Source organism: Theropithecus gelada, chromosome 3, assembly GCF_003255815.1.
Source record: "Theropithecus gelada isolate Dixy chromosome 3, Tgel_1.0, whole genome shotgun sequence".
In the NCBI taxonomy this organism is placed as follows: Eukaryota; Metazoa; Chordata; class Mammalia; order Primates; family Cercopithecidae; genus Theropithecus; species Theropithecus gelada.
This window is the reverse complement of record NC_037670.1, coordinates 128,517,664-128,532,870: the sequence shown is the minus strand read 5'-3', so window position 1 is coordinate 128,532,870 and position 15,207 is coordinate 128,517,664. Positions and strand designations below refer to the sequence as shown.

Sequence of the window (15,207 nt, the reverse complement as noted above, 5' to 3'; positions counted from 1 at the left end):
TGTGTGTGTGTGTGTGTGTGTGTGTGTGTTTTATTTGGGTTTTTTTTTTGTTTGTATGTCTTTCAGTTCACTGGCTTTTTTTTTTTTACAAGTGTCTAGTGGGCAGCCAATCTCATCCTGTAGAATTTTCATTACTGATCTCATTATGCTTTTGTTTTCTTTTATATCCTTGAGCATATGAGCATATTTATAACAGTTGTTTTAATTTTCTTGTTTACTAATTCAATTACCTCTTTTGTTTCGGGTTTGTTCCCTCCAACTAATTTTTCTCCATCTTAGGTATCCGTTATGCTTCTTCATGTGTCTAGTAGTTTTTTATTGAATTATAGACATTGTGTTTTTTATTGTGTTTTGGACTTTTTTCTCATTAGCATATTTAATTACCTACAGATACAGTTGACTCTTTTAAGGCTATTTTTAAACTTTTTTTGGAGAGATGATCCAGAGTAGCCATTATACCAGGGCTAATTTTAGCTCTACTTCTAAGACATAGTTTTTCTGGAATCTCTACTGAATGCCCTGTGTGTTTAGCATGGTCTCTGCCTTCTGACTAGTGGCAACATGAAAAATTCACAGCCCTGTGTGAATTCTGGGAATTGACATATAGCTCTCCAATGATTGTTTTTTCCCTAAAAATTGTTCTTGCATGGCTTTATAGGGTTTTACCCTATGCATACACAGATTAGTATTAAGCTAAGACTTGAGGGGAACCCCTGTACAGATTTCTGGAGCTCTTTTTTGGCACAGCTTCCTCGCCTCAGATACGCTGCCCTGCAAATTATAGCTATCTCAGCTCTCTCGGCTCTGGTCTCTGTCTCCTCAATGCATTAGGATAAATGAGCTCCTTTTGGAAGTCTCCTTGCACCACAGTCTTAAAATTATCTCTTGTTAGAAAGCTTGGCTGATGGTAGGACTCACCTTATTTGTTTACCTTTTCTAAGGTATTACGGTCCGTTACTGCCATTTGTTTGATATTTGAAAATAGTTGTTTTCTATAGTGTGTCCAGTTTTTAATTGATTATTAGAGGAGGGTACTTCTGGATGCTCCTACTCCCTCACAACTGGAAGCAGAAGTCTCTCTGCAACTTAGGAGTGGCTTTTCTTTGCACATTTGCCTATACTTGGATAGTGAAATTTTAAGACCCAAGGAGACCAACCAGTGGGTTTCTCCTACCCTTTATTTACTGCTCAATGATATGCTGTTTTGAGCTTTCTGATATAGATGGGATTTTTTTTTTTTCATGAATTTGAATAGTCCTAGACTGTTAGAGCTGGCATGACTTGCTTATTATAGAGTTATACTCTGAGAGTTTTGTCTGCAGTCTGTAAACAAGTTGCTAGGTTACTTTTACAGCAACACAGTGAGGATTCCGATTCTTATAAGACTTTCATCAGGGCTGAAATGGGCCAGTGATAACGTCTAATCAACTTTCCTATGGGATACGGAGGGCTACGTATAAGGAATACCCAGATAGAGATGTTCAGGGGGTACTTAGAAGTGCAATCTGAGCTGGAGACTCAACTGTTTTCCAAATTTTCTTACCCATTCATTTATAGAAGTTTTTTCTTGTTTTTTTTTTGTTGTTGTTGTTGTTGTTGTTTTTCCCCGCTTGTTCATCTCTGTGATCATTTATCTCTTCCCTCCATCTCTCTTTTCTTACATCCATCCAGTTATTTGGTAGGTTTTATAGGTAGATATCTTTGTTTCTAAGTTTTTTGGTACCTTTTAGAAATTTTCAATATATTAGCTATTTCCCCATGCCTAGTTAAAAAAACTTAGTGACATTATATTTAAAGTTTGCTGTTAGAATGTAAAAGTACATAGACTCCAAAGGGAAGTTTTGGCTTTTATTTTTATTTTTTCAGCAGTTTTGAAATAAAAAAGCAAATTCAGTAACAGTGTCTCATCTAGTATCCATTCGGGATAATATTCTAAGTATAAAACTAGGCTTTGAAGTTTTTTTTGTCAACTTCTGTGTTTAAATATTCCTTAATAGAGCTATTTCTAAACTTCTGTTTATAAATTTTCAGATCGTTTATATATATTTTTTGATCTTGTACCTGTGTCTAATTGATTCGCAGGCGCAAAAGTGATTAAAATCAATGGTAAATGGCCTTACTAAAAATACTAACTTACTGGGAACCTTAAACAAAAGGAAATTGACATGATTAGAATATCCTGGAAGAGTTTTTACCTGTAATTTTTGCAAAAAACTTGAGCCTTCTGAACTAGGTTTAAAGTTCTAGTCATACGCAAAGAGCTCTTAACTAAGAAGTCTAAGGAGACCATTACACCAAGAAGTCAGAGGATCTTACGATAAGGAATGAATGTCTAATTGATTCCTGTATTATGACTGGGAAATTTTGAATAATATATGGTTGTTTCTCTTTAAATTTTACTGTGTTTCTAAAATATGATTATTTCCAGCAGGGTTAAGTATAAGGTTAGGACTCTTAACGTGATATTTTATAAAGAGCCTGAGATATAACAGAAGTAGAGTAAAGATATCAAAGTTGTAGGGAGAAAACATGTTTTATAAAAGGGGGAATAACAAAGTAAGGACTAGGATCAGGTGATGATTATTGTAAAAAAATTAATTATTTTCATTTTACAAAACATGAGCATTTTCTAGTTTGTTGGCAGTTTATGTACTATACCCTTTTTTTTCCTAGTTGATTTACTTAATAGGAAGAAAAACTAGAATCTACAGTATTTTTTCCCTTGTTACTGATTTTGCCGGTCATAAGGTTCTTGAGATTTTCTTTAGCTGTCGTTGTTTTCTATTTGTCTTAATATTTAATAATTTTTTTTTACAGTCAGTTTCAAAATTTCAATTACATTTTCAGAATTATTTTTACTCAAAACACTTCTGACACCAAATGTGTGGGGTATTTTTGTTCACCCAACAACAAATTCTTCAGTTCTCTAGATATCAAGTGGGTGTCCTAAAATTCAATTCACTTCTGACACTAACTACCAGAAGTTAGTGCAGACCTCACAGGTTAAGGACTTAGTCCTACAAGAATATTAGCACTTCAGACACCAGTCTAAGTCCCAGGTTTCTACCTGTACTCCTGAAAACTGGTTATAAATTGGGGTTTCACATGACCCCCTCCTCAGGTTTGATAATTTGCTAGAATGGCTCACCAAACTCAAGAAAACAACTTTACTTATTCCGTTTATTGTAAAGGATACAAATGAACAGCCAGATGAACAGGTACACAGGATAAGGACCAGTGGGGTCCCAAGCCTAGGAGCTTCTGTCCCTGTGGGGCTGAGGTGTGCTACCCTCTCAGCATGCGGATATATTTACTATCCTGGAAACTCTCAGAACCTCATCATTTAGGATTTTTTATGGAGGTGCCATTATATAGTCATGATTTGATTAAATCGTTGGTTATTGGTCGTGGATTCGATCTTTAGCCCTTCTCCTTTTCCCAAGGACAGGAGGTGGGGCCTTGATATGGTTTGGCTTTGTGTCCCCACCCAGATCTCATCTTGAATTATAATCCCATAATCCCCACATGTCATGGAGGGACCTGGTGGGAGGTAATTGAATCATGGGGGCGGTTCCTCCATGCTGCTCTCAAGACGCTGAGTTCTCACGAGCGCTGTTGGTTGTATAAGTGTCTGGCATTTCCCCTGCTGGCACTCATTCTCTCTCCTATTGCACTGTTAAGAGTGCCTTCCACCATGATTGTAAGTTTCCTGAGGCCTCACTAGCCATGCAGAACTGTGAGTCAATTAAACCTCTTTTCTTTATAAATTACCCAGTCATGGGTATTTCTTCACAGCAGTGTATGTGAGAATACAGGCCTCTAATCACTTGGTTCCTCTGACAACCAGTCCCCATCCTGAAGCTATCTAGGGGCCCACTGTATTAGTCCATTCTCACACTGCTATAAACATACCTGAGACTGGGTAATTTATAAATTTATAAAGAAAAGAGGTTTAATACACTCACAGTCTGTGCACTGTACAGGATTCTGCTTCTGGGGAGGCCTCAGGGAACTTGCAGTCATGTTGGAAGGTGAAAGGGAAGCAAACACATCTTCACAAAGTCAGCAGGAGAGAGAGCCTGAAGGGGGAATTGCTGCACACTTTGAAACAACCAGATCTCATGAGAACTCTATCTCAAGAACAGCGAGGGGGAAGTCTGCTCCATGAGTCAGTCACCTCCTACCAGGCCCCTCCTCCAACACTGAAAATTTCAAATGAGATATGGGTGGGGACACAGAGCCAAACCATATCACCCATCAAGAAACACCTCATTAGTATAAATCAAGGTATGTTTTAAAAGGGCTTCTTATGAGTAACAAAAGATACTCCTCTTATCCTTCTCATTCAGGAAATTATGAGGGCTTTTAGAAGCTCTGTGCCAGGAACCGGGGTGAAGATCAAATACATATTTTTTATTATATCACAAATCACACTTTTCTATTCTAATCTTGTAATAGTTTTATTATTCCTTGATTATTGCTGGGTTTGGGTTTTTTTTTTAATACCTTTGTTATAAAATGCTTGAAGATATGATTAGGGTGCTGTGTTAATTATTACAAGTTATTTTGTGTCCTGTGAACAGGCAACCTTCAAAAGATCCTGTCCCATGATCATCCTCCAGAGTATTCAGCTGATTTCTATGCTGCCTACATTAACATTCTTCTTGGAGTTTTCTACACTGTTTGTCGAGATTTGAAAGAGCTCAGACATCTGGTAAATGAATATTTTGCTTGTATATATATATGTGTGTGTGTGTGTGTGTGTGTGTATAAATATATGTGTATGTATATCTTTCAATATTTTCCATGTAGAAATGGTGTGAGATAGGTTAGAAACTGAAATTTTATTCTGGAAATTTGCATATGGCCTCTTGAGGCTAACATACCGTAAGAAGGTAGATGTTTGTGGGTTAGTACAAACTTTGCTTGTTCTGATCAGAAAAATGTCATTCTTAGATCTTCTCACTCTTCCTTGTTTTTTCTCTAATTACAGAAAATGCAGAACTCCATTAAAATCAAAATGAGGAATAACAGAAAAGAGATGTAAAAATTTGAGCAGTTTTACAACTCTGTTAATATTTTGTAACAGATTTTGTTCAAGTTTTATGTATGCAGTGATTGAGGTCTAGAATCTAGATGGATTTGAGTATGGTCGGAAGCTTTCATTGCAGGTCTTTCATTAACCACTGACCCTGAGCTGGTAATCTTTGTATAGATGGTTCTTTTTAATTTTTTTTTTTTTTAAACAATTAGAATAGCTGTTTATATATCATAGACAGTTTGGAAAATGTTGATGTTGAATTTTTCTTTGACCTTTTTTGTTTAATTGTGGGGATGGGAAAGGAAGGAGACAAGAATTTCTAGTTTCCCTTTTAGAAATCCTTAATTAATAATTAAGATCTTAGCTCCATTTAACAGAAAATAGTAATATATCTGAGGCTGGAAAACAGTCACTTTCAAAGTAACAGATTCTATGTCTCTTAGCACATTTTCTTCACTTTGTTCTTTTTCTCTTTCTGCCCTGAAAAGTGTTACTTAGTTTCAGTGTGTGTTTGAGACAGAACATAGAAGGCAACTATTTAAAATTACGCTCACATTTAGTATGTTTTTGAAAGTTTCAGATTTCAGGGCTCCTCTGATTTGCATGTAGATTTCAGACATCTTCTCAGTTAGGAAAAAACAAAACTGTTTTTCCAGTTCCAGTTTATCACTGACATTCCTCTAGAGATTGGATGTCTTGGGATCCCTGGCTTCTGAGGGAAATGGTAACACAAGAGACAGAGAGGAGAGGGTCAGGAAAACGCACCTGGGTGAGATGGACTTAGGAGCAAATAATCCTCCTCTGTCTTTACTGGAAAGTAACTTACAGTTACCACTGTTTAGCACTCGAATCCTGTGGGAATCTGTGCTGGCAGCCATTTCAAAGTAGATTATAAAGTATAAGAAGAAAAAATTTAGGGAAAATATCTATGGGAAAATAAAATGTAAAGAGAGAAATATATATTTAAATATAGTATTTTTAAAAGTTCTTTGGGTTTTACTGAGGAATGATTTTATTTAGGGTAAGGTTACAGCTTTCTTAAAAATCATATTCATAAATGTGAAGTATGGTTTAAGTCTTATACTACTATTGGTAATAATAAATACAGAAAAGGATCCTTAAACATTAGAGAAAAATAGCACAGTGTTCTTAGTTTTCTCTATATATAGAATACAGAAAAATAAAGATACTCATTTTCCTTTTTTCTTCAGATATATAGTGTTGTTTGTGTTTGTCTCAAAGTTTGTAAGGGGCATATTTCTTGAAAGTTTATTAAATCGCCTGAAAAATATTCTTTTCAGGGATCTTTTCTAGAAAGATGCTTTATGAACTGATATTTCTGTATTTCTTAGAGGCTAGTTCTATAGGTAGCTTAAGATAGGAGAAAATAAAGTACTACTTTGATACTCATTTAGGTTTGTTTTCTCTGACAAACCTTATGATACTGCCTTTTTAACTGTTATTCATAAATTCTTAAACATATTTTAGTGTTTTAGTGTTTCCACCAAAAAGAAAATCAATACAGTTGCCCCTTAGTATACTTGGGGGATTGGTTCCAGGACCAGTCCCATGTATATCAAAATCTGAGCACACTCAAACCCTGCAATCAACTCTGCAGAACCTGAGTATACAAAAGTTAGCCCTCCATACACATGGGTTTTGCATTCCATGAATACTATGTTTTTGATCTGTGTTTGTGATCTGCACTTGGTTGAAAAAAAAAATCTGTGGACAAGTGGACCTTCACAGTTCAAACCTATGTTGTTCAAGGGTCAATTGTTTATTTTGATAAGCCAAATTGTGTACCAGTAGCTGTTAACATTATGACACTTTAGTGTTATTAAACTATGCTTAGATCTGAAAATCTAAAATGACGATAAGGAAGTTTGGCTGAAGCAAATAATGTCTTCTTGATTCTTCTTCTCTACACTTAATATTAACCAAATTTGGAAGATTTTTCTACTTTAAATAATTGTTTTTTATGAAGTAGAATAGGAAGAAATTAATGATTTGGTTCGTAGTTTTCTGTTATCTACTTATATAGTTACACATTTATATATATATCTTTTTTCTATGACTCATTGAATTATTTTGATATGAAATACTTGGGAACAAACATATATATATATATATTTTTTTTAAATAAATGGAAGCAGTATGTTTTTAACCAGTTTGCTTAAACTACTGTTCAGTAGAATTCCAATGTTGATTCATAGAAAACTAATAAGTAGTTCTAATTAGTTAATTAGTACTCCTCAAACTTTAGAATACATAGAATTTCTAGAGAGATCGTTAAACATAGATTCCTGGGTCTCATCCTCAGAGATTCTGATTTGGTAGGCCTGAGATGATGCCAAGAACTTAGATTTATAACAATCTCAGGTAGTGCCGCCAATCCAAATACTTTGAGTCATACGAAACTCGATGATGTTTAATTGATGAGAATGTTCAGACGTTAGAAGATAACAGTTAATTATTTGGGCTTGAGGTTTTTCATTATATGTTTTATGGTTCTGTATGACATAAATATAACCTAAAAGTGCAAATTATGCTTTGTTACTGTAGGGAAGTTCATATTTTTACCCTGCAGTTTTGGTAATTTGAATCTATAAAACAAACTAATAATAGATTCATGGGAAAAAAGGCATACAAATTTATTTTTTAATTTTAATTTAATTTTATATTGAGTTCCAGGATACATGTGCAGGACGTGCAGGTTTGTTACATAGGTAAAATGTGTGCCATGGTGGTTTGCTGCACCTATCAACCCCTCACCTAGGTATGAAGTCCTGCATACATTAGCTGTTGCATACAAATTTATTAATATGCATATGGGCACAGGAGCCTTACACAAAATATGAGAATCAAAAGGTGGGGGGCAGAAAGGGGGGCCAACTGTTTCAAATTTTTATACCATCCTGAGGCTACAGAAAGAAAATGGGCTTGGAGCATGGCATAACAGGTTATTGGAGGGAGAGGAGGAAAGACATGGTTAGGGAAGGCACTCTTGTTGTGCAAATGAAACCTCATAGGTAGCAACTTCCAGAAAGAATAGATGGTAGCCTGTGCTAAGTTTCTCTGTCAGACCTTCAAAGGTGTCAGACCCTCAAATCTCTTTCTTGAGAGTTAGTCTTTCCTAGATCCAAGGTGGGAGATGATCAGAGAAAGCCTGCTTGCATCTGCTGTTTTCTTATTTCCTCTACAGATGCAAATCTCCCTCACAAAAAGCAGCTTTTCAGGGCTATTCTTGTGCTTGCAACCCTTCTGATTAGCCGTATCAAAATATACCAAAGAAGTGTATTTTTGGTGAGACACTCCATTCTCCTAATTTTGTATACAGAGGCAGAATTTAGCCAATTAAAGAATATTTTGTGTTGTGCTATCATTATTGGTATTTTTGCTATTTTGTTATAGTAATAAGCTACAATTACATTTTTTTTTAAGAAAGAATCAGGGTCTTACCATGTTGTCCAGGCTGGAGTGCAATGGCTGTTTACAGGTGCAGTCACAGCACACTACAGTCTTGATCTCCTGGGCTCAAGTGATCCCCCTGCCTCAGCCTGAGTAACTGGGATTACAGGCGCATGCCACTACATATAATTACATTTGACTTGAGCAAATGTGTTTAAGTAAAATTTCTTGAATATTAATACAGATTTTACTTGAAAAATAAATGTCTAATTGTGATTGATCAGTGCTTTTCTCTTCCCTTTTTTTTTTCTTTACTTACAGGCAGTACTTAATTTTTCTAAATATTGTGAACCTGTGGTTAAAGGAGAAGGTAACTGTGTAATTTTACTCATTAATATTTATTTTGAGAAAGGTTTTTACAAGATATAAATTACTGAAATTTTCTTCCCTTTGGGATAGCAAGTGAACGTGATACTCGCAAACTGTGGAGAAATATTGAACCTCATTTGAAGAAAGCCATGCAGACTGTTTATCTCAGGGAAGTATCAAGGTAATTTTCTATTTAGTATGCATACTATTTTTTATATCTTATTCAGGATATATACTCTCTCAACTGAAATAACAGAGAGAGGGACTCTAAAAGAAAACGATACCTGTTTGAGAATTGGCATTGCAATGGGAAAGCACATGCTGTAGTAAACTCTGCATCTTCAGGGAGGTAAAGGAAGACAAGGTTTTTAAAGGAAGAATGAAGTGAATTACATAATTGTTTTGAGATAATTATTCTTCACCACAAGGATCTGTTTCGGTTCAGAGCTGGACAGGCAGTTGCTGGGCAGATGTCCTCAAGGAGGTATTTTTTTGTGTAAGATTGCATTAGCCTTTACACAAGGTTATGTTTTTTTTCTGTCTTTTGTAATAGTTCGTTTTATCAGGCATTATGCATGAGGAGCCTTCGTGGCCTTTCTTGGCTCTGTTTGTCAGGATTTTTAACACGTGACTCCATTTTGATTCTGACAACTTTTACTTTTTCCCCTTTTAATCAAGATTTTTCTCCAAAAGCATTGCTCATCAGTCATCCTGTATTTAGGTTTTTATTGTCCCTTGGTGCCAGAACGGACCTGTCCTGGGTTGTTGTCTGGTCACTTGTTGAAGGGAGTGAATGGTGGCTAGGAGTCAGTGTCAAAACCCTTTTAGCCACAAGGGAGGTTTGAAGGGAGTGGCTAAGTCTACCTAGAGTCCGTTGTTAAGTTTAATTTTGTCTGTTCCATAGGTGTTGGCTATCATTGCAAAGTGCTTGGGCCAGCGTTGTTCTGTTAGGAGTTGTACTTCTGTAGAAATTGTTTTTTGAGACAGAGTTTCACTCTGTCGCCTAGGCTGGAGTGCAATGGCGCAATCTTGGCTTACTGCAACCCCTGCCTCCCGGGTTCAAGCAAGTCTCCTGTCTCAGCCTCTTGAGTAGCTGGGATTACAGGCTTGCACCACCATGCCTTACTAATTTTTGTATTTTTAGTAGAGACGGGGTTTCACCATGTTGGCCAGGCTGATCTCAAACTCCTGACCTCAGGTGATCCACCTGCCTTGGCCTCCCAAAGTGCTGGCATTACAGACGTCAGCCACCGCACTTGGCCACTGCAGAAATTTGATGGGCAACAAGTACAAAGTTTACAAAAGAAAATACAAAGTAAAATGTATAGTAATATGACAATCCTAGTTTGTATAGTGCTTTTGAGCTGTGAACCTCGGCTTAAAGGGAACCTACTGAGTAAATCAGATGACCACAGGGAGTTACATGAGACTTCTAACTATGTGGCCTCTTTTCTTATTTGGTTTATATAGGTCTCAGCTTTCCCAGAGGAATTTATTCAGGTACAGCTTGTGGTATTAGCAGTAACACAGACATTTCCTTATGTAACCAATAGATACAGATCAGTTTTATCATCTAGTATCATATGACTGAGTTGAAATAAAGCAGAGTGAGCTACAATTATATGAGGGATATTGCCCAAGTTGCCCACTAGATGGACTAAAGAATCTTTTAGGTCAGGTTCCGTCAACTTACCAGCAGTAGCTGCTGATTGTGAAATTTCAATTATACCATTATCAAGTGAAAATGGTAGGCATTAAGAGGAGTAAGAGTCTCATTATGATGTGGAGTCTTGTTCTAATATCTTCGAAAAAACTGTTTCCACCATGAAACTGTTGACTTCTTATTCTGCTTTGTAGTTTGACTGTCTCTGATTATGGCATTTAGTGGTTTGTTGACCCTTCTGTGTGGTCCACACATCAGGTACAAGGTTTGTTCCTTAAAATTCATCTAGCTTCAATGTATAAGGCTTCAGGAACAGAGTAGTTCCCCTTTTTAGTAATTTTATAGAAGAAAGTTGGATTGGGGGATCCTAGAAGAATTTAGAATCTAGTCTAGGCTACAAGTTGATTATAAAAACTCAAATACGATGCGTAAAGCTACAAACTAATAACAGGTGCATTATAGGTTTTTTTTTTTTTTTAAAGAAACATAACCTTTTCTCTCTATGTTGATCACATAGGTATCTCAGATTTTAAAACCTCTTGAGTCTAGGAAGTCAAACCAAGGTCGACTTAAGATTTTATTTAATATCTACAATCTTTAGGTTCTTGGGCTTGCCAGGAAGTGGCATTTTTTACTCACTCACTGTAAGACTGGGAATCCTTGAAACCAGGCAATTCTGTGCACGTTTTCTAATGTGATATGACAGTCAAAGTCTTGGTAATATAACCAGTGTTTCCAATTACATCCTGTTATAAAGAGAGAGCAAATTCTTATTGAACTTAGTAAATAAACATATTTTCAAGGAGAAAAAAAGTCCCCATGAATTGTTTTTGAATTTTAGAGGGATGAAATAGGGAGAAAAAGCAGATGCTTCACCTTGGTTCACAAAATATACTTTACTAAATTGCTAATTAGCAGTTTCCTAAAACTATACAGGTAGCTTAAGAGAGAAAATTTTCTCGGCTGGGCGAGGTGGCTCAAGCCTGTAATCCCAGCACTTTGGGAGGCCGAGACGAGTGGATCACAGGGTCAGGAGATCAAGACCATCCTGGCTAACACAGTGAAACCCCGTCTCTACTAAAAAATACAAAAAACTAGCCCGGCGATGTGGCGGGCGCCTGTAGTCCCAGCTACTCGGGAGGCTGAGGCAGGAGAATGGCGTGAACCCGAGAGGAGGAGCTTGCAGTGAGCTGAGATCCAGCCACTGCACTCCAGCCTGGGCGACAGAGCGAGACTCCGTCTCAACAACAAAAAAAAAAAAAAAAAAAAAAAAGAGAGAGAGAGAGAAAATTTTCTTAAATCTGGAAAACAAAAACAAACAAAAAAATGATAAAGTTTCAAATAAAAATCATAAAAACATCCTCATCAGTTATTCAGTCTCATGTAATTAATTTTTGTTCTGTTTGATCTTGATTAGCAGTTTCATGAACCCATCATTTCTTCATTAGAGTTCCCATAGATTTTTATTTAGTCCATTGATCTTTAAGTTACTAGAAACTTGTATTTAAGAGTACTTGTTAGAATCTTTTTTTATGAATCTGATTGCAAATGATTTTAGATAAAAATCAGAACAATAACTGTAGGCTGACAGAAACTTAAAATAGCCATGGTTAAAAATTTGATGAAAGTTTACCATAATCAGAAATTGACAGGGAAATTTGATTATTTTTTGCAGCATACATATAATCACCACAATTATGACTTGATGATACATTAGATCTCTAAGTTTTATATAATTTTAGAACACTGAATTAATCACATACCTATAAATATAACTAAAAGAAGATCCAGTATTACTTATCATTTGGCAATGCTTCTTACACAATTTACAAAATAAATTTAATCATTTAATATCTTTACAATGTGGCTTTCCAGGGGCCTAGCTAGAAAATCCAAAAGTTAGTTCTAGGTCAAAAATGTTTAATTTAGAATTTTGATACTGGGGAGGTCTATCAAAGATGCGAAAAGGTTTAAAACACCTGGTCAAAACAGGATCACAGGTCACTGTAAAATAGTAGTCATTCATTTAACCAGAATGATAATCAAAGGACTTCAAAAGCAATATAGAAAGTTACCTGGATTTAAAAAACGTTAACCCTTTCAAAGCTATTTTCCTAAGTAATAAAAAATAAAAAGCTAGTAAGAACACAGAAAGTTATCTTGATAAAATGCAAAATATTTGTTTCTTGGGCCAGTTACCAAAAAAGTAGAGAAAAACCTCTTGCAGTGTGATTGCTTCTCCTTATGGGAAGCCCATTTAGATAACCTGGAAGTTGAATCCAGCAAAAACAGTATTTGAATGTAATCAGACACAGGAAGAATGTGTGGTCAAGGTTATGAGAACACACCATGAGTGTAAACAAGAAAACTAGTACCTTGAGCAGGGAAATACATGGCTTTTAGTAACAGCATGGGAACTTTCCTGGTTACATGGAATAATTCAGACACATTCAGAAAAGCCAATTGTACAGAATCAAGTTATACTGGAGGAAAACATTGCTTTTGTAGGCCATGAAGACAAATATTTTAGAATTAAGACTGTAACAGCAGAGTTATAATCAGAGGAAAAAAGTTACAGGAGCTGATGAAAAAGTTAAAGGAGAGCGTTATCACCTCAGTCAGGATTAAAGGTATACTTTTTCAAGGGGAGAAAGAGTTGAAAGCAGTGATGTATGCAGTAAGATGCAGCAAACGTTAAACTTCCGAGATATAAATCTGAGGAGCTTTAAGAGGAAAACTCTACCTCAGGAAATGAAATTACCATCCTAAGTGAAGAAGACAGCTTTACAAATGTGAAACTAGAAAATTAAATGAAGACTGTGAAACAGGAAAAAAAAATTTTTTTTTTCTAATGTAGTGGACCAAATTTTTAGTTTTGTATTGAGGATTGAGGGATATATTTATCTCAAACTTTAATCTTTGGAAAGACTTACAAATAATTCCCTTCTAATTACAGCCAACTTGATCATACACAAATTTGTTTAATAAATCTACCCGTCACAAACCTTATAATGATTTACATAAACTGTCCATGACATGCTTAGATCTTTAGTTATTTTCTTATACTTTTAAATAACTACATTTAGGACAAAATATTTACCACACAAAATTATTTCTCAAATTTATCCTTTTTTTTGACTGGGTGTGATGCTTCACACGTGTAATTCCAGCACTTTGGGAGGCCAAGGCAGGAGAATTGCTTGAGCATGGGAGTTCAAGACCAGCCTGGGCAATATGGTGAGACCCTGTCTCTTAAAAAAAAAAAATTCACTTTTCTTTTTAACCTTCTTTTACCTAAAATACATATTTATACCGTTAACTTTACACATCTGTGTCTCCTACTTACTGGTTCCTTTCTATCATGTTTCTATTTTCTTAAATTTACATTTTAAAATAACCTTAAATAACCTTCAGAATTTAGACAAAATTATTCTTTTTTCTCAATAAAGAAAACTTTTTTTTGGCTTTTTAAGAATTCTCATTACAAACACATCTTACGTTTTGGGATACACTTTGTGTGCAGAATTATATATGTTAATTAGAATTGTTAAGGTAACTTTTAGTAACCTTATTAATAAATGGTGCTAGGAAATCTGGCTAGCTATATGCAGAAAAACAGAAACTAGACCCCTTCATACACCTTATACAAAAATTAAGATGAAGTGAAGACTTAAATGTAAAACCCAAAACCATAGGCAATACCATTCAGACATAGGCGTGGGCAAAAGAAGAAAACCTAGGCAATACCATTCAGGACATAGGTGTGGGCAGAGACTTCATGACTAAAACACCAAAAGCAATTGCAACAAAAGCCAAAATTGACAAACAGGATCTAATCAAACTTAATAGCTTCTACACAGTAAGAGAAACTATCATCAGAATGAACAAGCAACCTACGGAATGGGAGAAAATGTTTGCAAGCTACCCCTCTGGCCAAGGTCTAATATCCAGAATCCACAAGGAACTTTAACAAACTTACAAGAAAAAAACAACCACATCAAAAAGTGGGCAAAGGATATGAACAGACACTTCTCAAAAGAAGACATTTATGTGGCTAACAAACATGAAAAAAGCCCATGGCACATGTCTACCTATGTAACAAACCTGCACGTTCTGCACATTTATCCTAGAACATAAAGTAAAATTAAAAAAAATAATTCTCATTAAAAACATATCCTATTTTGGGGGGTATACTTTGTGTACAGAATTATATATGTTAATTAGAATTGTTAAGGTTACTTTTAGTAACCTCAGTTTCTAGTAAAAACCTAGGAAGCAAGAAACTTTGTCACATATCAGTTTTTTATAGATGAGAGCAATTTTATAATTTTATAAATATGTGTCTCTATAACCTTTTATGTGTAGTGATAGTCCCAAATATAGTCCTTTTATAGACATTAAGAAGCCAAGAGCAAACTTATGTTTAGTAATTTATATTTCAGTATTTTATCTTATTTGGAAGCGATTCAGACATTTAATGGGTGTTATCTAATTCAACTATTTATAAATGTTTATGCCACCTACATTCATCTAATTTATTTATTTTTAACAATTATAAGTAGATTTCTTATGAAAACTGAGGCATTAGCCAAGGCTAGTCATTAGTTCAAGCTATTTCCATGTTAATCATTTTTATAGGCTATGAATATCAGGTATTCACCTAAGTGAGAACCTTAAAGTTAAAGTTGTGGGTATTTTGCTGATTACTTTGGAGATACAGCTG

General features: G+C 35.3%; 1 protein-coding gene across 1 annotated transcript in view; it reads left to right on the top strand.

Annotated features, from left to right (window-relative positions):
• ORC5 (origin recognition complex subunit 5) overlaps nt 1-15,207 on the top strand; it is an 84,508-nt gene that overhangs the window by 13,544 nt on the left and 55,757 nt on the right. Inside the window, exons 6-8 of the mRNA XM_025380965.1 lie at nt 4,584-4,714; nt 8,774-8,822; nt 8,912-9,002. Coding sequence (XP_025236750.1) covers nt 4,584-4,714; nt 8,774-8,822; nt 8,912-9,002 — 271 coding nt within the window. The remainder of the gene's footprint in view (nt 1-4,583; nt 4,715-8,773; nt 8,823-8,911; nt 9,003-15,207) is intronic.